The sequence below is a fragment of the Stigmatopora argus genome, chromosome 19 (assembly GCF_051989625.1).
Source record: "Stigmatopora argus isolate UIUO_Sarg chromosome 19, RoL_Sarg_1.0, whole genome shotgun sequence".
In the NCBI taxonomy this organism is placed as follows: Eukaryota; Metazoa; Chordata; class Actinopteri; order Syngnathiformes; family Syngnathidae; genus Stigmatopora; species Stigmatopora argus.
In genome coordinates, this window is record NC_135405.1 from 13,834,385 (window position 1) to 13,856,711 (window position 22,327).

Consider the following 22,327-nt stretch of genomic DNA (forward strand, 5'->3'; position numbering starts at 1 on the left):
AATACCAACGTAACGCTCCTATTCATGCACTTTCTCACCAGCAGTTTCCATAGTTTACCTCACAGGTTAGTGGAGAGCCATATGCACCCATCCAAAGAGCCATATGTGGCTCCCGAGCCATAGGTTCCCTACCCCTGTTTTAAAGGGTAAACGCTAAAAAGAAGTGAATAAAAAGTACAATTTCTGTCTTGGAAAATATATTTTTTTCTTTTAAAGAGTCCCGCGCACCTCAAAGCTTAAGAAGTCACGCACGTCTGCTAGCTAGCACCTTTTGACCCACGATTCCTTTTGAAGACAAGACCCCGCGTGGGTTTCGAGCAGGATGCGGCGCTCGAGTAGAAAATGTCACCGCAGGCTCTCATTCATACGCCGGCCATGTTTGTGTCACCCACGATGGAAAAGCTGATGCCATTTTGGGGGTTCGAGCCTTACAAAAGGAACGCACGGTTGTTATGATTGGTTAGCATATTTGCTCAATTCATATTTGCAGGGCGCTCGTCGAATCGAAATAGATTTGAGATGATTTAAGAAAGAAAAAAAACAACTTTAGTGTTATTAGCGACCCAAACAAAAGTTGAGTCCTTATGGGAATGACCCCAAATCAAGAATAAGTGACCAGAAATAGACGCAAGATGGCAAAATAAAGAGGAAGTCATTAGGAATGGAAGCAGGAAAATGAAGAGGAATTCATTTGAAATTTAAGACAAATCCAGAGGTGAGGGAATTGAACAGAATGCCCCAAAATCAACATTGAGTGTGCACCAAAGTGAAGAGGAAGCCACCCAGAAATGCCCCCAAAGCATCAGGAAGTGAACCAAAATCAACAGGAAGTGACCTGCAGATGCCCCAAAAGCCACACAAAGTGATCCACAGAGAAAAGCACCCACATTCATCTCTAAGGAAATTCAATTGAATTCTTTAGTAATTTAGCAATATTTAAACAAAAAACAACAACAATTAATAGGTCAAATATAATTGTATAATAATAACTAACTAGTTTGAATTTTACAGTTAAGGTAAGAATACAATAGTGCTTTTTTAACAATATAATTGCTATTATTTAAGTTGTTTTAATAACCCAAAAGAATGACTTCCATATTTTAAAAAGCTAAATTAGTCTATTTAAAGGCTTTTTTTGTTTTAATAAACTAACTCGTCGAAGTGGAGGCCATATTCAAAACAGGCTGGAGTACTTTTGTCACTATCTGCTAAAAGCATCAATGCGTTTCCTGGGCTTCGCCAGCCCCCCGCGCGCGCGCTCCACGGCCTTTGGGGGGGTCGTCGGGGTCGCGTGTATCGTTTTGCGCACCTGCGTGGTGTTGACAGGCGTCAAGTCAAACGCTGGCCCACTTTAGAGAGCGTCACCGCATTTAAAACGACGACAAATGACTGGACGAGTATCTCCAACATCAACCCGTATTTTGTCAGCCTGCATCGAAAGCGCGGGCAAACAGTCCACGGTCGTTCGTCATTTGCTCGCTAGGGTGATTCAAAGCTAAACTTGATGCTGACTCACCGTACAAATGAAAAACCAGAGCATCGCTTTCAGGAAATTACCTGATTATTTCAAATAACGCTAATTGTACATTGCGCTGAGAAGATAGCGGGGCAAGCTAACCCCATTGGACGACCCGTGCGGTCAAAAGTGGCCGCCACGAGTTTATAAATTTCCCCTTTACGACGAATCCAAACACATGGGAGGTGGATCTCAGGGAGGTGGATTTAAATTCCCCTTTATTTCCAATTTAGCAAAGAAACCCCAGGCATGGTGGGGACACGCCTACTCAAACACAATTGGCATTATTATGCTTTTAAGTCAATTCTATAACCTCATTATAATGATGTTGTGTATTATTCATATTTTAGCGAGCTCATGAGAAAAAACTCCAGGTGTCACTTGAGGCACAAACCCCCACCCCCCCAAAAAGTATCAAGTCGCGTCGCGGTATGGTTAGCTGATCCAGATCCAATGGTTGCACCTGCTAGTGACAACAAAAAATTCTTTTGGTTTCCAAGTTCCCCAAAGCGAGAAAATATTATTTCAAATTCACTCGAGTGTGATAAAAAAATAAAACAAGTCCTGAAAACATTTCTACACACAGAACTAATGATAAATCATCTCTAAAAGTTAGTAAGACTTTAATTTAGCTGCCCCAAAACTAAGCAATGCATAAAAAAAATACAGTGGTTGCATTATTACGCAAAATTCAAATAAAATGTAAAATTCATTGTAATGTGAAATTCAACTTGTACACGTATTCATGTGAAATTCATCACGGGTTAAAAAAAAAAGTTTACATAATGTCATCATACAAAAACTCTATTGGTCCAAATGGCATGTCAACAAATGGTACGCGACGACGGGTCTACCTGGTGAAAGCTTTTTTCTGATTGGCTTTCACGATGTCATCCGGCGACGGCGTATCAAACGCAAACGGCGTGATTTGCCCGAGCAGTTTCTGCTCTTTTTCCGCCTTACTGTGAAATAGCAAGCGACCGCTGCCCGCCTTCTGCCCGATTCCCGACTTTTTCGTTTTCCCGTGCCGCTTTCGGTCCCGGAACGCCAACGCCACGGCAAAGACGGACGGTCGGGCGAAAACCCAAGACCGAAAAGCGCCCAACGAAGAGGGCGGCGGAGGGAAATCGTCAACGCTAGCCGCGGGAGCGCTCAAATCCAGGCGCCGCTTCGACTTCTGCTCGTCGAGGCGGCGCTCGGCTCCGTCTCCGCCTCCCGCTTTTGCCGCCGAGCTGAGAAAATACTGCGACCCGTTTGAGGCTTCGCGGGTCAAACGCCAAGCCGGAGGTGGCGTCGGAGCAACCGCCGGCGACGCCTTCCCGCTAACATCAATTCGATTGTCGCTTAATCTGGTTTGGTGCCGCGACGCTAGCTCGGACAGCGACAGAGTGGGCGTCGCCTCGGGTAATCCCTGTCTACTAGTTTTTTCCAAATCGGAGAAAAGCGGGTTCCGGGTGGAGTGCTCTTGGATTAAATCGGCTAACGAGGGGCTTCCGTCGCCATGAGCGGACGGGGTCTCTCCCCGGAAAGAGGCGTCTTGCCCGAACCCGGGCGAAGGAGCTGTTTTGACGCTAGGTTGCGTTACGACGAGGCTACCTAGCGAAGCTGAAAGTAGCGAAAGAGCCAAAGACGTGTTTAAAAACGACGACGCTCCCAAAGATAAATTGCTATTAAAAAGGTTCGACGGCGGTTGAGACATGAGCTGCGCCAAGCTAACGCCTAGCGTGCTATTTTCTAATCCACGGTGACCGTCGAGCGTCCCGACCGGCGAGGGAATATCGAGCTTGTCGAGTTTAGGTGGGCCCGTCGTGTGCGACAAAGAGGAAAACGAGTGGTCTGCTTACCTTACGGAAGCCGATGGCAGTTGACAAAGATGACGGAGATGACGGAGGGAGGGAGGGAGGAATGGCGCCATGGATACGTGGAAGAGAAGGAAAAGAGGCACTTTGTTAAAAATGTGTCTTCTATTTGCTTGTGGCAACAATCAACTTCCATAGGAAATATACACCATTGTGCTATCAAGAATTATGTTTGTAAAAAAAAAAGGGGGGAAGTGGTGTTAATTAACATGGTACACGTGTATTTCCTGATTTCGTTTTGCTCGCGGCATTTAAGTCATATTAAACAAAGATGAGATCTACAGTAATATGTAACCATTTGTGGAAGCTGAGAAAAGAAAAAAAACATGACACTAATAACTCATGTTTAAGCATTAACACATTTTAACTGGGAAGGCCCCCAGTAATCTAAATTAGTCATCTAAGTTCTATAAAAATAAAATTTACATGAATAGATTTTTTTCATTATTGTGTAATTATAAAATGATTTTTAAAAATATAAAGCAATTTTTAAAAGCCACTGGCTCGTTTACTTTTTTTTAAGCTGCACCAAAACAATGATCCCCATTTAAAATCAACATTTTATATTTCCTATATGTTGAATTTTTGTGATGAACTAAGAATTTCAATCATTTTCTTAAAAAAAAAGACTAGTTTTAAAAAGGTAATGAAAGGACTGTGTGACAACAACTTGAAAAGACTTCCATTATCAGCAAGCAAATCCAAGTACCTTTCTCAATGACCGCCGGCTGCCTGCTTCTTTGCGGCAACGGCGCTTTGTCCTCGCTCGCTCTCTGGATGACGTCGGCGGCGGCGAGAGGGGGGACGCGAGCCGTTTTGGGCTCTTCGGACAAGATGGCGTCGAGCGCCCTGTGCGCGTCAAATCCGCATTTCACGGCCGCCTGGTTCAAGGCAGAGTCTGGCACCGAGTCGCCCAACACGGCTCTCATGTGGTCCAGGCACGAGTAAAGTTTGGCTGAGTGGGTAGAAAATAGGATCAGTTTGGTGCAGATTAGATATTATTAGATTAAGCTAAAAAAAACAAGTTACCTTGATCAAGCGGGTCAAGGTTGTGGCTGATAGTCGGGGACATGGGGACGTCATCTTCGTATTCTTCCTCTTCCAGGGGCTCCTCCTTCGGCACTTGCTTCTCTCGACGAGAGTAGATGAACTGATTTGCTATGCAAAGAGGGAAAAGGGAACATTTTGGCGACGAACCAACTATCGAATGATCCTATTTTTGCAGCGGCAGCGTTTTTTTTTTTGCCAGCCGGAGCTTGCATTCTACCCACCTGTCGCTGGCGATATACAGTAGTCGTCCTCCACAGATTGTCCATACATGTCATCGTCATCAAAATCTAAAAATGGAAGATTAACAAAGATATCATTGATAAATGGATTTATTTCAAATGAGCAAAATTAGCTATTGCTCACATTATTGTTCAAATTCTCAACAACAAGTAAACATATGGTAGCCTATTCACTTGTTTTGAGACGCACACAAATAAACGCATTGTCCCATATCTTTTTTTTAGCGGAATGATAATTGTATTCTGGAATCATCATGAATTGAGGGGCCACAACAGTTCGCAAACTTGTTTCGCTGACGTTAAATAACAACATTGCTACATGTTCACCAAGCACATTTGGCCACGTTAACAAAGAACACGTACTTGCAGGGACACAAATAACATGTTGCGGTGGTTGCCAAAATGACACGACAGCAATAAGAGAAATTCAGCAAGCTAACGTTAGCCGCCAGTGCTCCATTGAAAAACAAGAGGGCTTTAGCTTCCTGGCTAACTAGCTTAGCATATCGCGGCCTGACCGTGAGTTGCAAACTGCTCGCCGAATTAAGGTACCTTCGTCGTAGTTGTAGCCTCGAACATTCCTGTGGCGAGACATTTTTGCAGAAGTGACCAAATGTCAACGGAATGTGTTGTCTATTCCTTTTGTTTGTCTGTTTTCGAACTGTTGTTGCATGTGTGTCATAGTCGTGGAACCATTTCTGCGTCGCTTCTGCGCGTGCGCATCATCCTATGGATGGAAACAGGAAGTTACGCGGGCCACACAGTTTTTAAAAACATATTTTCAAAATATTATAATGTAATTTATGAATTTGCGATTTTATTTCCCACGTATTTATTCACTTTTTGGGGGCTACAAACACCTAGTGTTTTAACTACGTTTAAAAAATAATACTATTTTACTCCATAGCAGTGAATGTAGTATATGTATGCTTGGCTGAAACAAAACATAAAATCTGTTTCCCCAAATCTTTTTATTTAGAAACTTCTGTAAAGAATTCCAATTCTACCACAATGACATGCAGATCAATCAAGTCCTTAAAATAACATACACATAAGATAGCATGATACAGCTGCGTGTTAGCCTGGACATTCGCAGTATCCTGCGTCGATTAAAAAGAGAATGAAAAAACAAACAATCTGATAAAGGTGCAATGTACTCATACAGTGGTAGAATAGGGTAATGTTAAATTAGAGTTTAAAAAAAGACATCTGCTGAGGGTATAATAATACATGAAGTGCATCAAAAGTCAAATGTTTCTAGGACGACAGCAAAAAAGCCACCAAAGCGACGCAATGGAAATGGAAAATGCTGCAAGAAGTTGGAGGGCACGCTCATCTGATCTTATCTCCTAACCTTTCACAAACCGCAAAACATTTAAAAATACATTTTGCTCTTTTTGTGGGCTCCCTTAATTCCTATGTCATTATTTGGCACGCTAATAAAAATGACTACGTTGCTCCCGTCTTTTGTTGAGAAACGATTAGATGGATTGTACAGATGGAGGGCCAGATTGCTGTATGAATGGGGACATCATCACATTTGCCTTTTTGTTTAAAAAAAATATGATTTATGCATTCACAGCAAGATAGAAGATTAGCATGTATAGTCGAATCCTGTAAACGCTCCATTTACCAACACATTTTTCTTCACTTCCCAGTTCTGTACCAGTATACCAACATGTCACTAAGATCCGACTAAAAAGGGTACAATGACTTTATAAATGATTTATATGGGTATTGAGAAGTTCTGTATTAAGGAAAATTATAGTTGACATTTTTTAAACAGGGTATTTAATAATTACAACATGACCTGCGACAAAGATGAGAATAGGTCATCGGTTTCTGTTGATTTTAAGGCATTTTGGGGTCTAAAATGCTTTTTTTTTTAGCATATGGTGAGTACATTTGCGGCTAACATACTATAATCATTCATGAACATTCCCTTCGCTGTACTGTATGACCTATTGTAGGCAGTGAATTTACTTCTCTTTGCTTTTTTGCTAAGTCAAACAAGCATACAGGATCTCATATGTTTGGTTTTCCTCGCCGCAGCGGATTGGCTCGTCGGGTGTGGGTCCTATCGGCAGCCCCGGAGCCATCTTTAACAACATTCAAATGAGCGAACCTGTCGTACACACATTACGCTTTGAAAAAAGGGGGAAGCTTCAGGTGAGAAGAAAAAAAAAATGGCGGCTTTTAACCTGCCCAATCGCGCCCATGCAAATTCAAGGGATTTTTCTATTACTACTGCAACTATTTGCATAGGTCGGCTCAGGTTCTTCTCAAATTTGGTTTCAGATAACAAGATGTAGTTTTTAACGATAGCCTCAAGGTGCAAGCAACAGTTGAAGGCCTATTTGAGGGCGGGGCATTCTTTTGCATAAGTGCAAATGAAATTGAAAAGTTACAGGTGAACTCTAAACTCCCATTTCCAATGAATTGGACGTCTAGCGCCGTCAATGGCAGGCGTCAGATGTCATAGTTAAGTACGTCCTCTAGGTGACTACAACTCCTGTTGTCTCTTCGGCTTTATATCCAAAAATAATCAATATGTGACACCATTTTTGATACGACATCAATAAAAAAGCAAAATTAATGTATGCTTAACCTCGAAAGTGAGCCAAAAATGCCTTAAAATCAACAGAAAGCGATCTAAAATGTAGACGAGCCAGAAGTGCTCCAAAATGTAGCGCAAGCGATCCAAAACCAACACTACGTGACCTGTAACAACTCGAACATTAACAGGAAGTGACCCAAAATGAACCCATAGAGGTCCAATGGAGCTAAACTATGAGGACAAACATTTCTTGGGCCAACCAAGTCAAAAGGAGAAGGAGCGCCTCTAAAAAAAAGGCTTAACAAATGATATCCTGGCCATTCAATTCTTCATAAACATGTTTTGAGTCATTAAAAAGTGCAAATGTTTTTGTGTGTGTGTGTGTGTGTTTCCCCCCCAAAGCCCACTGGAGGAACTCTTTATCAGGCCACTATTTTGATGAGCGCCCCGGGACAAAAGGCTCATCGGGGGTGATCGTAATTACAAGTGAGCGGGACAATACGGTCGCGTATGGAGGAACTAATACAATGCGAAGACAAATTTATACAAATAAAGCGCTGACCCCCCCTCACTGGGTGAAAAGAGAAGAGAGGGCATGTGGGCGGGGCTAAAGTAGCAAAACAAAGTGATAATGCGCCCAGTTTATAGAAATGAAAGCAGAAATCATCTTTCCCAAAAAGCCGCCGGACTGGCCTAACCTGTTTCCCTTTCAAATAAAATAGCGTCCGTCCGTCCGTCCGTCATTGGTGCTTTTGCCTTTGCCGCATTGTTATCGGCGGGTGGGCCGCCCATGAAAAAAGATAGCGGGCCAGCGCCACTTCACTTTCCTTCGCGGCGTGCCAAAAGGTCATTCCGCAATTGTTGACTTGGTTACTTCCTTCTCCTTTGCGCAAGAACGAGAAGTGACCGCACTTATTTGAAATGGAAGAGACGGCAGCAGAGCCAGCCAGCGCCATTCCGTGCCGGGATTGGACGGACGCTCTTGGGCGTCCGTGGCGGGAAAGGAGTTGGCTAACAAAGGGGGAGATGTGTTCGAGGCCTTGGAAATTAGCAGGAATTTAGGAAGGCGCTCGTCATTCGTGTTGTTTCGATTCAATATTGGCGGTGTCGTATTTGTCACGATCGTTAAAGGTTTTCGGAGATAAAAACGACGCTAACTAAATAGACTTTGGTGCGTAAATGAGGGAGTTTACGTGTTGTCTTGGCTATTTCATTGAGATTTTAAAGAATACTACTCCCCCAAAATTTGAGTTGCTAAATTTAGTGTTCGCTAACCCTCAAAGTAGGAAAAAAAAGACACATTTGATAGCATTAATGTTTTCACTTGGTCCAGTAAATGAGTCGTTCCTGCGTCGTAAACTAAAATGTACTGTTAATGAGCAACTCGCTAAAACATCAAGTTAGCTAACGCTTCAAATGACAATAAATAATGTAAAATATATTAGACAAAAAGCGAGTATTGGAACAGGGGTGTGGAAGCTTTTCAAATCTCTTGAACAAATTTCACCTAAGAAAAAAAAATGTAGTTACTCAAAATAGTTCTCATTTTCCATTAACCAAACCCAAATAAAAAAGTTTTAAAAAGACATTTTTAAAGCCCTTTTGTAGCATAAATGAGACGTTTGTGCGTAAAAGTGGGCGTTTCTTTGTTATTAAAGAAGGCTTTTGGTCATTTTTTTTTTCAAAAGCAGCAGAATTCAACTTCAGTCGCCCCAAAAAAAATGGTCACTTTAGTTCCCCGCGTGGTCTCCTCCGAGTGTCGAGACTGAAAGAACAGAAGCGTGGGCGCATGCGCGTGGAAGGCGCGCAAAGTACCGCCAAAATGACCGGGGCTTGAAACGCGAGGAGGAGGAGGAGGAGAACGAGGGTGAGGAGGAGGAGGAGGAGGAGGTGGAGCCGCCGCCGTAGTAGTAGTAGTAGTAGTAGAGGCTGAAGGAGTTTAAATTAATGTCAACCTGCGATCTTGCCGGGAGAGCGAAGCCGGCGGCTCAGAGTCAAACGTACGTACGGCGGAATTGCAGCTTAGCACCCCCGGGGGACCACTGACATGACGCGGCGGCCCAGAAACAGGTACAGATGATCAGCTTTGGCTTTTTGGGGGGTTTGTTGGGGTTTTTTGCGCCCGTTTGGTCACGCCACTTGCTTCACTTTTGCAATAACGTAGCGTGAAAGCACCTGGAAGGTTGCACGCATGTGCTTTTTATTCCCGTGGAGTAAGCGGGAATGCGCTAGCGCGCACGGCAGGTGCTGCTGCTGTCATTGTGTTGCACCAGGATGGATGGATGGCTATTTGGATGATATATGATGGCACTATTCTTGGGAAATTTCATTCATTATTGCATGTATTTTTATGGCACCGGTCGGTTGGATCAAAGCCAGCCGAGGATTATTTTCACTTTCGCGTATGGTTTAATGATTGAGCGAAGCGCTAAGATCAATGCTTGTGCAGTTTTATGGCCGTGGCTACCGTGGGAAAAATCGTAAAGCTGGCTACTCAACCAAAAATGCCGCAAAAGTCTCAGATAAAGTGGCCAGAAAGGCTGTTTCATCTTCACTGGACTTTCAAAGGTGACACGGCTAATCTATCCATAATGTCGGCGCTGCAAAAATGTGGCAAAGGTTTGCAATATTTAAAAACGTCTCCCCCGTTTGCAACGTTGTCACAAAAAGCGAACAAGGCTTGCCGCCTTCATCCGAGCATTTTGTCTCTGGCTTGAAAAGAGTTCCTCAAAGTCTTGTTCTCCAAACGCGCATCGCGAGCGAATTGGGAAGTTGCGGAACAATATCCTACACCTGAGAGCGGTTCCCGTTCACCTGTCGCCGCTCGCGCCGCCTCCCCATTGGCCCGAGTGGGGAAAAAAAGGTGTGTCAAACGGCGCACAATGCGGCCGGCAGGTCTCGACACGCCGGCCTCGCAAAATTACCGGCGCGTGTGCCAATCTCAGTATCTGTAGAAACCAAAAACACGAGAACCCGTTCGCCCGCCATCCCACTTAAGCCCCCCCCCACCCCCGCCACTTCCCTCCCTCCCATCTTGGCAAAACGCCATCACCCAAAACCGGACCGGCTTCGCGACAAGGTCACGATTTGCGTTTCCTTGTCTCCTTCCTCAGCGTTTACAGCAGCGAGGAGGACGAGGAGGACGCCGACTCCTACGACCACGACTACGACAACCCGTCGGCTAAACCCGGGAAGCGCCACCTGGGGAAAACACGCTGGACGCGAGAGGAGGTAGGCACGCGCCGGGGTTGTCGGGGGGGTCATTTCCTCTCAAACTCTAACCGCCATTGGCTCGGCAGGATGAGAAGTTAAAGAAAGTGGTGGAACTTCACGGATCCGACGACTGGAAACTCATCGCCAATTTGCTCCCGGTAAGAACGCGCTTTGTCGGAAAGACGCCAGCGAGAAGGCGGTCTAAGGGATGGCTTTGCTTCGCCCGGGCAGAATCGTACCGACGTGCAGTGCCAGCACAGGTGGCAGAAGGTGCTCAACCCAGAACTGATCAAAGGGCCTTGGACCAAGGAGGAAGACCAGCGGGTAAGAAAAACTTAGTAAAGCTTCAAAGTGGCACAAATTGAAGGAATTCTGTCATGCGCAAACTTGAAAAGAGCCGTTTTTGCTTTGGAATTTGGAATCTTGCTTCTTGGTTAGGAATTTGGAACCCACTTTTTACGCACAGTCGATTTTCTCATGTGGTCCATTTTGCAAAAAGGTTGAAATGAACCCAATTGAAGGACTTTTACTTGAAAAGAATATTTGTCATCTTCAAGTATATGAGTTGGTTTGGAATTTGGAGCCTACTTTTTCACTTTCTGCCGTCGGGAATTTTGAAGGCCAAGTGTAAGTGTGTATGTCGTGGTGGTGAAAAGGAGAAAATAAACAAAGGTGCGTTTAGCCCCACTGACCTGCCAAATGCATCCAGGTGCGGCAGTAATCATTAGCCGGTCGCTAGGCTAACGTTTTCCCTGGAAAGTCCCTCGGCGGCAGGTGTTTCTCCGGGAGGTTCCTTGACCTTTTCTTCCCTTCCCGGCAGGTGATCGAGCTGGTGCAAAAGTACGGCGCCAAGCGCTGGTCCATCATCGCCAAGCACCTGAAGGGGAGAATCGGCAAACAGTGTCGTGAGCGTTGGCACAATCACCTCAACCCGGAGGTGAAGAAGACGTCCTGGACCGAGGAGGAGGATCGCATCATCTACCAGGCGCACGAGAAGTTGGGGAACCGCTGGGCCGAGATTGCCAAGCAGCTACCCGGAAGGTCAGCCCATACGTCGGGATATGCGTTGACTTTGTTTTAATACATTTTGCTCTCTTTTAGTTGCTTTCTTAAATTTTTTTTAATACTTTCAATTTCTCCTTTCTTCAATTTTTAGCATGACGTCATTCGTTATTTTTCTGACATAAATTGAGAGGAAAAACAGTCTTATAAAGTATTTTAAAAAAAAAAGTCCTATTCGGTTGCTTCGCCCCAAAAAATGAGAATCTGAGTGTAGAGTAATAGCCATAAGATCAGTCAATAAAAATCATTAAATATACTATACAAGGCATACTTGGTGAGCTTTGTAGGTTTTTTTTTCAGCAAATGATTTGATCAATATTTACATTTATTTTGAAATGAAAATCTTAGCTTAGCAACTGTGTTTTTATCTCAACTTTAGAACGGACAACGCTATCAAGAACCACTGGAACTCCACCATGCGACGGAAGGTGGAGCAGGAGGGCTACCTGCAGAGCGTGGGCGCGGCCAAGGGCGCCGCCGGCTCGCCCCTGGGCCATGGCCACGGCCACGGCCACGGCCACGGGCACGGCTACGGCAAAGCCGCCGCCCACCTCATGGCCTTCCCGCAGCACTCGCCCGCCTCGCCGATGCACTACGGGTCCTACGCGGCCGACGCCCCACGGGTCAGTTGGCCCACCTCTCCTTTCCTTCCCAACTCTTACGCTGTCGTCGACGACCGCAAGCGTCCAATCAAATTGAGGGCGCCGGATGTCCAATTTACATACCTGTCAACCTCTGCCGATAACTGCCCTTATAAATGATTATGATTCCCCTTACAAACCCCCAAAAAACCTTCCAAACACCGTACAACTCGTACGGTCTTTGTAAGGTTTTTTGGGGGGTTGTAAGGGGAATCATAATCATTTATAAGGGCAGTTATCGGCAGAGGTTGACAGGTATGAATTTATCTGATCACGTTCTCGTCCGGCGCCGTTGGTGGTGGCTAATTAGCTACTGTAGGGGAACGTTTTGCTAGCATCTTTTTAAAAGAACGGCGCTGGCATATGGATAAGCTGTTTTGATAGAAAATATGGCAATATATTATCAGCGTGTGGATTGAATTGTACTTGTGATTTGATTAAACAGGTGCCTTTCCCCATGGCCTTACACATCAACATCCTCAGTATCCCTCAGCACGGAACCGCCGCCATACAGGTACAAAAAATAAATACGAGTTGGCACTAGAAAATCATCAGAAAATACAATCACCAATGGATTGGATGTCTAGCGCCCCTGTACCGCTTCAAAAATGGTTCAGTGGGCCTAAAAATGCAGGCAAATAAATGTTAGCGTTTTTAAGAGGACATGGATTTGCTGTAAAGTGGCATTGCTTTGACGTTCTGCTTTAGAGACACTATAGCGAGGAGGACCCGGAGAAGGAGAAGCGAGTGAAGGAGATCGAACTGCTGCTCATGTCCACCGAAAACGAACTCCGCGGCCAGCCGGCGCTACCGGTGAGTCTGGCAAAACGTCGAGCCAACATTGACGGCGCGCTAGCTCGTCTGGGGTGACAGAAAGATTGACGGGCGCCACCCCGGTTAGCGGTTAGCGCCGCGCTCGATGCAGAGGAAACATCTGGGGGGCCGTGACGAAACAGGAGCCGACCTCGCTCCCGCGTCGCCGACCCCCCTTGCGCAAGGCGCCGCTCGCCCTCCTGCCAACTTCACTTCCCTTTTCACGCCCGCTTTTCTCTTTTAAAAAAAAAAATATTATTATTTTTTTTACCCAGATCAACTCGCCGTACCCCGGCTGGTCCGGCCACGGCTCGGACGCCTCGTTGCCCCCCCGCCGGGACCAGAGCGGCCTGCCCGAGGAGAGCCTGTCGGCCTCCCGGGCGCACGGGGGCGCCATGCCCGAGTTCATGGAGTCGGTCATTGACTCGGTGAGACTCCAATTGCATGTTTTTGCCCATAATGTAAACAAATCTAGGAAATTTCAAGGCTAAAATCGCCATTTTTTCCCCCTCCCACTGGCAGTTGCTCAACCAATCCATGAGCCCGGAGCACTCGGACGTCGACCGTCTGGCAATGTGCACGCTGGTCGATGTCAAGCCTCCAAAGGAGAGCGACACGTGAGTGAGCCAGCGAGTGTTTTGATTCTTACCTGGAGAATTTTCCAAATTGAAAAAGGACTTTCTCGGCCGCAGGTTCTCGACGCCCAACGTCCTGGAAACGTCTGCGTGTCCGCCCACGGTGTTCCGATCCGCCTCGGTGCCCCATAAGATGCTGGTGAGCCAGAAATGCCGTTAGCATGTTAGCATTAAAGACGGAGAATAAAGAGCAACAAGATGAATAGCGTAGCACCCACCAATATTTTGGTCCAAAAAGACTTACGTCATTTTCTCCATTGGGTCTCCAGCCCGCTCAGCAGATGGTGGATTCCATCAAACAAGAGCCAATGGAATGCGCCATCGAGCTGCCGCCGCCTCTGAAAAAGATCAAACAAGAGGTAAGAATTTGGCGTACCGCAGGGCTCCACCTCGGGTCCTCCCGTTGTTTGGTTTCCAATGATTTTTTGGGGGACTTTTCAGGTGGAGTCTCCGTGCGAACGCAGCCCGTACATGCAGTGGGAAGCCCAAGAGCTCTTCTCGCCAAACGCTCGTGCGCAGGAAGTACCGGTAAGCGCCACAATTTGGATTTGGGGGGAAAAAACGGGATTGACGGTGGCTTTTCCGACCGCCAGGACTTGCTGGCGAGCTCGCCGCTGAGCCAAGACGGACACAAAGCGTACCTACCCCCGCACAGGACACAAGAAAGTCAACTCCTGGTACGCTCATTTTCAATCCCATCGAAGTCCAATCAACGGCCAGTCCGCAGTTTTAATATTTTAATTTGCATTTATCTGAATAGATGAGCCGAGAATTATTATTATTATTTGAATCACGGACCGTTTTAATATTTTAATTTGTATTTATTTGAATAGATGAGCCGAGAATTATTATTATTTTTTGAATCACGGACCGTTTTAATATTTTAATTTGTATTTTTTTGAATAGACGAGCCAAGAATTATTATTATTATTATTTGAATCACAGACCGTTTTAATATTTTAATTTGTATTTATTTGAATAGACAAGCCGAGAATTATTATGATTATTTGAATCACAGACCGTTTTAATATTTTAATTTGTATTTTTTTGAATAGACCAGCCGAGAATTATTATTATTATTTGAATCACAGACCGTTTTAATATTTTAATTTGTATTTATTCGAATAGACGAGCTGAGAATTATTATTATTATTTGAATCACGGAACGTTTTAATATTTCAATTTGTATTTATTTGAAGAGACGAGCCGATAATAATAATAATTATTATTATTTGAATGACGGACCGGTTTAATATTTTAATTTGTATTTTTTTGAATAGACTAGCCGAGCATTATTATTATTATTTGAATCAATCAATATGAAGACTTTACAAAAACAAATATTAAAATATGTTAAAAGGAAATATTTTGGCTATCATCCGGATTCAAAATGTTTAAGTTGGATGACCAATGACGGCGATAGGCGTCCAATCGTCCTAACTGACCTCCCTCGCCAGGCGCCGCTCAACGTGTGGGAACGCATGGCGGTGGAAAGCGTGACGGCGTCCCATCAGAAGCACATCAAGTACGCCAATGCCAACGCCAACGCCAACGCCTTCCCCGCCGGGACGCTGGTGGCGTAAACGCGGGTGTGCGGCGCCACCAAAAAAGCAGGCAAAAAAAAGACGCTGGCTTTGGGTTTGTTTCGGTCCTTTTTTTTTTTTCCTTCTCGGGGAGATTTCATTAGCGACGGGCTGCCAATTCTCATATTAATATAAAGAACAACTTGATTAATTTATTTTCTGTGTTTTGACGGTGATATCTTTTTTTATGAGGTTTTTTAATTTTATTTTTAAACTTGTACGCCATTAGCCAGCGCTGCGGCGGAGAATTTGGGCCACGCAAAGAAAGAAAAATGACAAACAAGACAGAATACTATTGAATTAATACAATCATAAAGTCAGAGTATTCCATAAAAATAGTCAGAATATTACCAGATTAAAGAATTTGACCCAATATTTCTACGTAGGTTTGATATTGACGGACTATTTTGACAAAAGGTTTAAAATTCCTATCCTACAATTCCAATTGAAATTATACAGATGAATTCTGGAGATATTACAAAACTTTATTCCGCTAATATTGACTTTTAATTTGAAAAAATCCCTTTTTTTACGTGGCACGAACGCTCTGTCGGATTGTTGGACAATTTTAGTATTGAAGTTGGCCTCTTGGTGATTCAAAACTGACCATTTTTGTTGTATTTGACGAAAGATGAGTGAACAAGCTGCATTGATGTCAGGGGTGTTTTACGCATAAAGTATTAACCGTTTACCGCATTGTCACCTTTTTGTCCGTTTTATGCATCGAAAGAACAAACGTTTCACAGAGGGAAAAAAAAAAAAATCAACATTTGTATATACAGTATATTGTGAAAACGCAGATGCACTTGAATTTATTTCTACATTCAAAGGACGACAAAACACTGAAAATTAAGACTGTGCATGTTTTTTTTTTGTATTAGAATATTTTGGTTACGCATTTTCAATCGGTGACCCATTTCAAACACTGTCTTTTTCACATTTTGGTATGTTTTTTATGACATTTTTTTTATAATGTTAGCTTGTGCAGGAATCCTTTTTATTTGAAAGAAAAACCAAACCTTTATACAGCCAAGTTTTCACATTTTTATACTTTTCTATACTGCTAGTCAATAAAGTTTGCTGTTTTTATGACAGAGTTGTCCGTGGATTTGACTCACTTGGACTTTTTTTTTTTTGATTGGCGGCGGTGGCGGCAGCGACCTTATCTGAAAGTCGACACTGATTGGCCTCCAATCCGATTGGACCGATACATTTATCGCGGCGGTATGCAAAGACAAATAGTGTAAAAAATCCCCGAGCAAAGGGCGGATCGGATAGACACTTATGGGAAATGGTCATATCAATGAAGAAGTATTTATGAAGGAGGTGGGCGGAGCCAGGTGGCTGGCGGGGGGCCCCCAAGTGACGAGCAGACTTTCACATTTGGAATTTGAACGCCACAAAACCCCCCCCGTAAAAAAAAAATACGACAGGCGATCCCACGAGACGCCCGCTGAAGCAGGTGTCTGCTGACACAAAAAAAATGGATGCTACGTGTTTGGAAGCATTTGACAAAAAGTAAACGTGCGATGAACAAAAATAAATACATTTGCACTAACATTTAAAAAAATAGTCATTCTTAATGACAGAAACTGGAGCATTTACTCTTTTATTCCGCTATTATCATCTATATTTGGTGTTTTAAAGTATTTCCAACAAGGATGACGAACAAAAAAATGAAGTTTTTGGTGTTTTGAATGAAGACGCACACTTCGACATCATCAGTTAGCTAAAGATTAGCACTTTGCTAAACAGCTGACTTAAAAAAAATACATTTTTGGATCAATATGACTCTTTCACGGAGTATGAGTTGTAGTAGTGAGTAAAAAAGAGAGCAATTTAATGTAAATTTGAAAATGATTGAATATTTTTGGACGCAAGCTAACTTGTCGGCGGTCCCCAGAGCTCCGGTGCAAGTCCCTGTATTTTTCTATTTTTCGACAAGGAAGGGAGGGGGGCTAAAAGCGAGGTGGGGGAGATGCGGATGTCTTTAAGATAGAAAAGCAGAAGTTGTAAAAGGCTGTCAATTTGACTTTTTTCCCCCCCCCGCGAGCCGAGCCGTCCTCCTTTCCCTTTTCAAATCAAACGTGTCTGTCGTAAGCAGATTGGCTCATAAATTCAGTTTGCCGTGTCGCAATGGATTTATAGCCGGACGTTGCAGAAGCGGCGGGCTCTTGCGCCCCTTACTATACTATTATAGTACGTGCACGCCATATACACACACACACACACAGAGTCAGAATGTGTGTGTGTACGGTGGGCGGCCTAGATTAGTCGGGTCTGATTTCCTCATTCCCCGGCCGCTCTTGCGGTCGGAGATACCAGGGCGGCGGTCAGGTAGGAGGGCCGGCGGCCCTGCTGCGGCCTGATAACCAGCCCGGTGCTATCGTTCCTCCGAGGTACCAATAAAAGGAGGGGGGAGAGAAAGGACAGAAAAAAAAAAGAAAAAAAAGGGGAGAAAAAAAGGTTGCTACAAGACAAGAAAAAGAAAAAAAACATCGGCCAATTGTATCCAAATTTATGGCCATATTTTGCATCCCAAAATGGGGAGAACCCCTAAGAAAAAAAACCTCCTCCACGTTGAAAAACGCCCTTCCTTCTGCTTGATTTAGCCAGGTGAATAGGAACGCGGGTGCGAGACCGAGAAGGGAAATAATAGCGTCCTTTGGTAGGTACCTGTTGCTTGCTTGCTTGCTCTTCTTATGGATTCTTGGAGGGCGTCTCGTGATCCACTTTTGGAGGACTTGGAGTTCTCCCCATTTCCAGATATTGTGGCAGCCCTAAAATAGATTTGGAAAAGACAAATGTCAATGTCATTTATCACGAGATGAGGCGAGCCGCTTTCCACATCCAACGATCAAACACTTCCAATTCATTACACTGTAGTTAAGATGCTAAAAGCCCACACGCTAACGTAACGTTTTTTTTCTAGTGGTGGAAATGTTCATCTCTTTCCATCGTTTTCTTCAATTTTCGAGGCATCGACACAGTTAGCAAGTAGCGGCCTGACCCACTTTTTTCGCATCACCTAGCGTTATCGTCCGAGGCCTATCTCCAACGGGCACATGTCGTATGTTTTGTTTTTTTGCCCCTTTATTTGTCGGGTTGACAAAGCAGGGGGAAAAAAACGGTCCGCCAACGAACGAACCAACGAAGGAACGCGGGTGAAATCTGGACGCGGCGCAAACTGTTAGCGAGGAGCCCTAATCGGCCGGCCCGCAGCGCCAACAGTCGCCACGTCGGCGCCGCTATCTGCTCAATCTGGCCATTCTTGCCGTGTGTGTGTGTGTGTGTTTGCGTGTGTGTGATTGGAAAGTATTGGAGTACTCGAGTACTGCTTGCGCTTTAACTTCATTTCAAATGGACAGGAATGTCCGCTTGTCAATTTCCTGCCTTAAAGCCATACTTACCTTTTGCATTTCAGGATGACAAATGGCTACGTGATTTTCACATTTATTTATTTTTACAAGCGCTACTTTAACTTTGTAATTAAAAAAAATAACCCATTGAGTTCATTCTCAGTCTTCCCTATTGGACGTCTAGTGAAAAGGGTGAAGCGCTGAAATGATTGTACCGTATTTTCACGACTATAAGGCGCACTTAAGTGTTACATTTTCTCCAACATAGACAGGGCGCCTTATAATCCAGTGCGCTTTATATATGGACCAATACTAAAATTGTTATCACGATAAAATCAAATGAATCAGTTGATAGGGTACACCGACTCTACTATTTTCCCATAGACAAAGTAGTGCGCAGTGACTGCTGGGATATGTAGTAGTTCTTTTGTCAATACACCCAATGGATTGTGGCCTGTATACATCAACTCAGTTTTTCTTCCGTTGCCTTTTTAAAAACGTGTTTTTAGCGTGTGGGTGTAGCGTGCAAGAACTATATTTCCCAGCAGTCACTGCGCACCGGAAACCGGAAATAGAGTCTGGGGCTGCTTCCGGTAGCCAGCGCTATTCCGGTTAGATATTCATATATAATATATATGCGTCTAAAAAAACGGTGCGTCCTTTGTGTGTTTAAAATACAGAAATAGCACTCGTTACTGACACTGCGGCTAAAAATACGATGCGCCATATAGTCGTGAAAATACGGTATTTGTAATTTGGTGACTTTTCCCAGCATATCTAGTGGCCGGCTGCCGTCCTGCCGTCCTGCCCTTCCTCGCCCTGCCCAGTCCCACCCTCCCCCGGTGGTCTCGCCGCCTGCGTTCCATTGTTGTGTCTAAGCGATGCTGACAAGTGGATTCACATGTGGCCATCACGCTCCACTTGACTGATGCGAACCACAAAAAAAATAAAAAAATGGCTCCCGACTGACCTTGAACTCATTGAGAAAAAAAAAGCACAATTATTCCGACCGAGCGCGACGCCTCTTGTCAAACAAAATGGCCGCCCTGACGTCAACACCTGCGCTTTCGATAAAATGAAAGAGTACAAAAGAAATAGAATGTAAAAAAAAGCCATTTTAAACGATTCTAGATTGATTTGGAAGTATGTTACACAACCGTTTAACTTCTTCAATTGATTTGTATTGACGTAAGACCAAATATTCGAGTTAAACCTAACATGAGCTGAATATTGGGCGTGTGTTTGTGTGTGTGTGTGTGTGTGTGTGTGTACATGTTAATAATAGGCTCCTGTTAGGAAAATGGAGAAAAGCCTGTGGGCTCAACAGTCAGCATTTGGAAGAAAAAAAAGAACAAAAGCAAATACGCAAAAGGAGGGAGAAGAAAAAAAAACAAAGACAAAAAAAGTCTCTCAATTTTTCGACTAGCTGATGGCGATCAATGTCAAATTTGGATGATGGCCCCGCAAAGGGTTAAATGAGAAAGTGGGCTTGTTTTGGGCGCTTCGCAGGTGAAGCGCGGCCGCGCGCTAACCGCTAAGCCGCTAAGTTTACCCAACAATTTGCCCGTGTTGACAGTCAACAAGAGCCGAGGTGTTCGCCTCGTAAATAAGGAGAAAAAAAAACAATGGCCGGTGTTTTCTTGGGATGTCTTTCTTTCTTTCTTTTTTCTTTGGGTCTTGGTGAGCGTCCCGCCACGGCTTATCTGGCCTCGCACCCGCACGCCGTGGTCACGCCGCAGACCAGCCAACGGGGCGACTGTTGACTGGTGATAAGTTGACTGGGAGCTCTGTGGTTTTGGGGTTTGTTGCACGTGGGACGAAAGGGGGGGAGGACGGGGGAGGACGGGGGGTGTACGTACGGGGTTAGGGAGGACATACTATCCAAGGGACCCCCTCAAATTGATGGCTCTATTAAGGCTGTCAGAATATACAGTCATCCCTCGAATATCACGGTTAATATAGACCAGACATAATTGAAAAATTGCAACGTAGGGTCACCCCTGTTATAACTTTTTTTTTGTGCTAGTAGCGACTGCTTATGAGTTTCAGCGTGGATTTTCACATTTTTATGAATTTTAAAAACATATATTTAAATAATTAGTAGCAGAAAAAATCGCAAAGAAGTGAATTTGCGATCGTCGAGGGGAGACTGTATCAATATGGTGATTAATCATGATATCCCGATATATTAGCAATGAAATCAATTCCTGCTTCAATTCATGTTCTTTACGAGAGTGGCGTTGGTTTGTTTTGAACGTGTTTATTTAGTTCAGGGGTCGGGAACCTTTTTGACAGAGAGAGCCATAAACAATTCATATTTTCTAATGTTATTTCTTGAGAGCCATTCTCGGAATTGAAAAGTAAAAATATATGAGTGTCAGTTTTATTTTTTTTGTCATTTCATCACTTTTAACGTACAAATAGTCTGATTTCTTTTGACAACATTGTCATGTGGTGGCTTACAAAATCAGTATCAATGATGATCAAGCAGAAGAGTCATAAAAAGCAAAATTATGATTAAAATAAGGGTACAGGTAGTGTCAACGCCGTAGTGACGCTCTTGTTAGTGCGTTTGGGACTCAGCTCTCTCACCAATGATTTCCATATTTGACCTCACAGGTTAGTGGAGAGCCATATGTACCCATGGAAAGAGCCACATATGGCTCCCGAGCCATAGGTTCCCTACCCCTGATTTAGTTTGATGGATTTATGTGGTTCTGGCGACGGCAGTGAATATCACATCACTTAAACGGAAAATAATGCATCAATGGTCGATGTATGTAAGAATGAGCCAGGCAGGGCTCATTAGGCAGACTTTATGGGCTTTTGCGAGCGCAAGATAGCGATTGGGGAAATCCCTGAAAAAGCACTCCCCGACCCCCGTTTGCGTTCCGAGCAACAAGAAGGAGGCCAAATCTTATCCACTCACCGCGTACCATCTGCCGTCTTGGCGTCTTTATCAGGGAGGCCGTTAAAAGACGGGATTCCCGCTCCCGTTTTCTCGCCGCTGAAAAAGAAAGCCGAAAGAACAAAGTCAAATTAATGGCATCCTCGGCATTTTCCAAATTTGCCGCCAACGCCGCACGTGGAGACTCTGCGGGAGGAAGTTAGAGAGAGGGTAACTTCCTGGCCAAAACAACAACAACAACATTACCATCCCAGCTGTAAATAGAGAAAAAAGCACGTTTTTAAAGCGAGTGCTGCAAGTGTGTATTTGTTACTTGTCGTCTATTGCAGTCAATGGCAATTTTTTTAAATTCTTTAATTTTTTTTTAATTGAATTTACAACGGCACACAATTTTTAAGCCTAGATAATTTAAAAAAAATTGGAGGGGGAAACAATTCTCTAATTTAAAAGTAAAAGTAAAAGTGTTTGCGCCGGGCCTCCCACACACAAATTTCCAAATCCTGCCTTTTCTTTTTCTTTTTTTCTTTTTGTTTTTTTTTTCAAAAGACGCTCCTCAATGATGGAGTGGCAGATGTTTGCGGGAGGGCAGAGATGGGATTGGCAAACAGGAAACACTGGCTTTTGATAAGGTGCACACACCCAAAAAAAAAAAAAAACTTAAAAAACAAAAACAAAAAAAATGGATAGGAAACGGACGGTGGGAAGGTGGCGTACTGTAATTGTCACACCCACCGGTCCAGCTTCTTCTCCGTGTGTCGCTCATCCTGATCAACAGGAAAAATAACACCACACTACTTCCTATTCGACGCACGGCTGCCGTCGACCACGATAGACGTCCAATTTCAGAAAGAATGGAAGGTGGAAACGCGTCTTTTAATTCATTAGCGATTGG

At 44.1% G+C, this 22,327-nt stretch overlaps 2 protein-coding genes across 2 annotated transcripts in view; one reads left to right on the plus strand and one right to left on the minus strand.

Moving 5' to 3' along the window:
• Window positions 1-22,327, minus strand: part of hbs1l (HBS1-like translational GTPase) — a 37,272-nt gene that overhangs the window by 9,133 nt on the left and 5,812 nt on the right. The window contains exons 4-12 of the mRNA XM_077586626.1: window positions 21,457-21,534; window positions 17,845-17,948; window positions 13,830-13,923; window positions 13,600-13,721; window positions 11,127-11,311; window positions 5,217-5,391; window positions 4,647-4,712; window positions 4,405-4,533; window positions 4,085-4,330 (exon numbers count right to left, since the gene is read on the minus strand). Of these exons, the coding sequence (XP_077442752.1) occupies window positions 4,085-4,330; window positions 4,405-4,533; window positions 4,647-4,712; window positions 5,217-5,259 (484 nt within the window). The 5' untranslated portion in view covers window positions 5,260-5,391; window positions 11,127-11,311; window positions 13,600-13,721; ... (1 more) ...; window positions 17,845-17,948; window positions 21,457-21,534. The remainder of the gene's footprint in view (window positions 1-4,084; window positions 4,331-4,404; window positions 4,534-4,646; window positions 4,713-5,216; window positions 5,392-11,126; window positions 11,312-13,599; window positions 13,722-13,829; window positions 13,924-17,844; window positions 17,949-21,456; window positions 21,535-22,327) is intronic.
• myb (v-myb avian myeloblastosis viral oncogene homolog) lies at window positions 9,123-16,260 on the plus strand. Its single transcript, XM_077586633.1, has 15 exons — window positions 9,123-9,291; window positions 10,335-10,452; window positions 10,521-10,592; window positions 10,666-10,758; window positions 11,255-11,475; window positions 11,876-12,119; window positions 12,583-12,651; window positions 12,846-12,950; window positions 13,226-13,378; window positions 13,473-13,567; window positions 13,643-13,724; window positions 13,855-13,944; window positions 14,027-14,113; window positions 14,179-14,262; window positions 15,043-16,260. Exons 1-15 carry the CDS (start codon window positions 9,269-9,271, stop codon window positions 15,166-15,168), a joined length of 1,662 nt encoding a protein of 553 aa, XP_077442759.1. The 5' UTR covers window positions 9,123-9,268; the 3' UTR covers window positions 15,169-16,260.

What these genes read in the sequence shown, in the direction of transcription:
- myb (XM_077586633.1), top strand. Translation starts at nt 9,269, where the DNA reads ATGACGCGGCGGCCCAGAAACAG. An exon ending in CACGCTGGACGCGAGAGGAG is followed by an intron (nt 10,453 to 10,520) that starts GTAGGCACGCGC and finishes TTGGCTCGGCAG; the next exon opens with GATGAGAAGTTAAAGAAAGT. An exon ending in ACGGAACCGCCGCCATACAG is followed by an intron (nt 12,652 to 12,845) that starts GTACAAAAAATA and finishes GTTCTGCTTTAG; the next exon opens with AGACACTATAGCGAGGAGGA.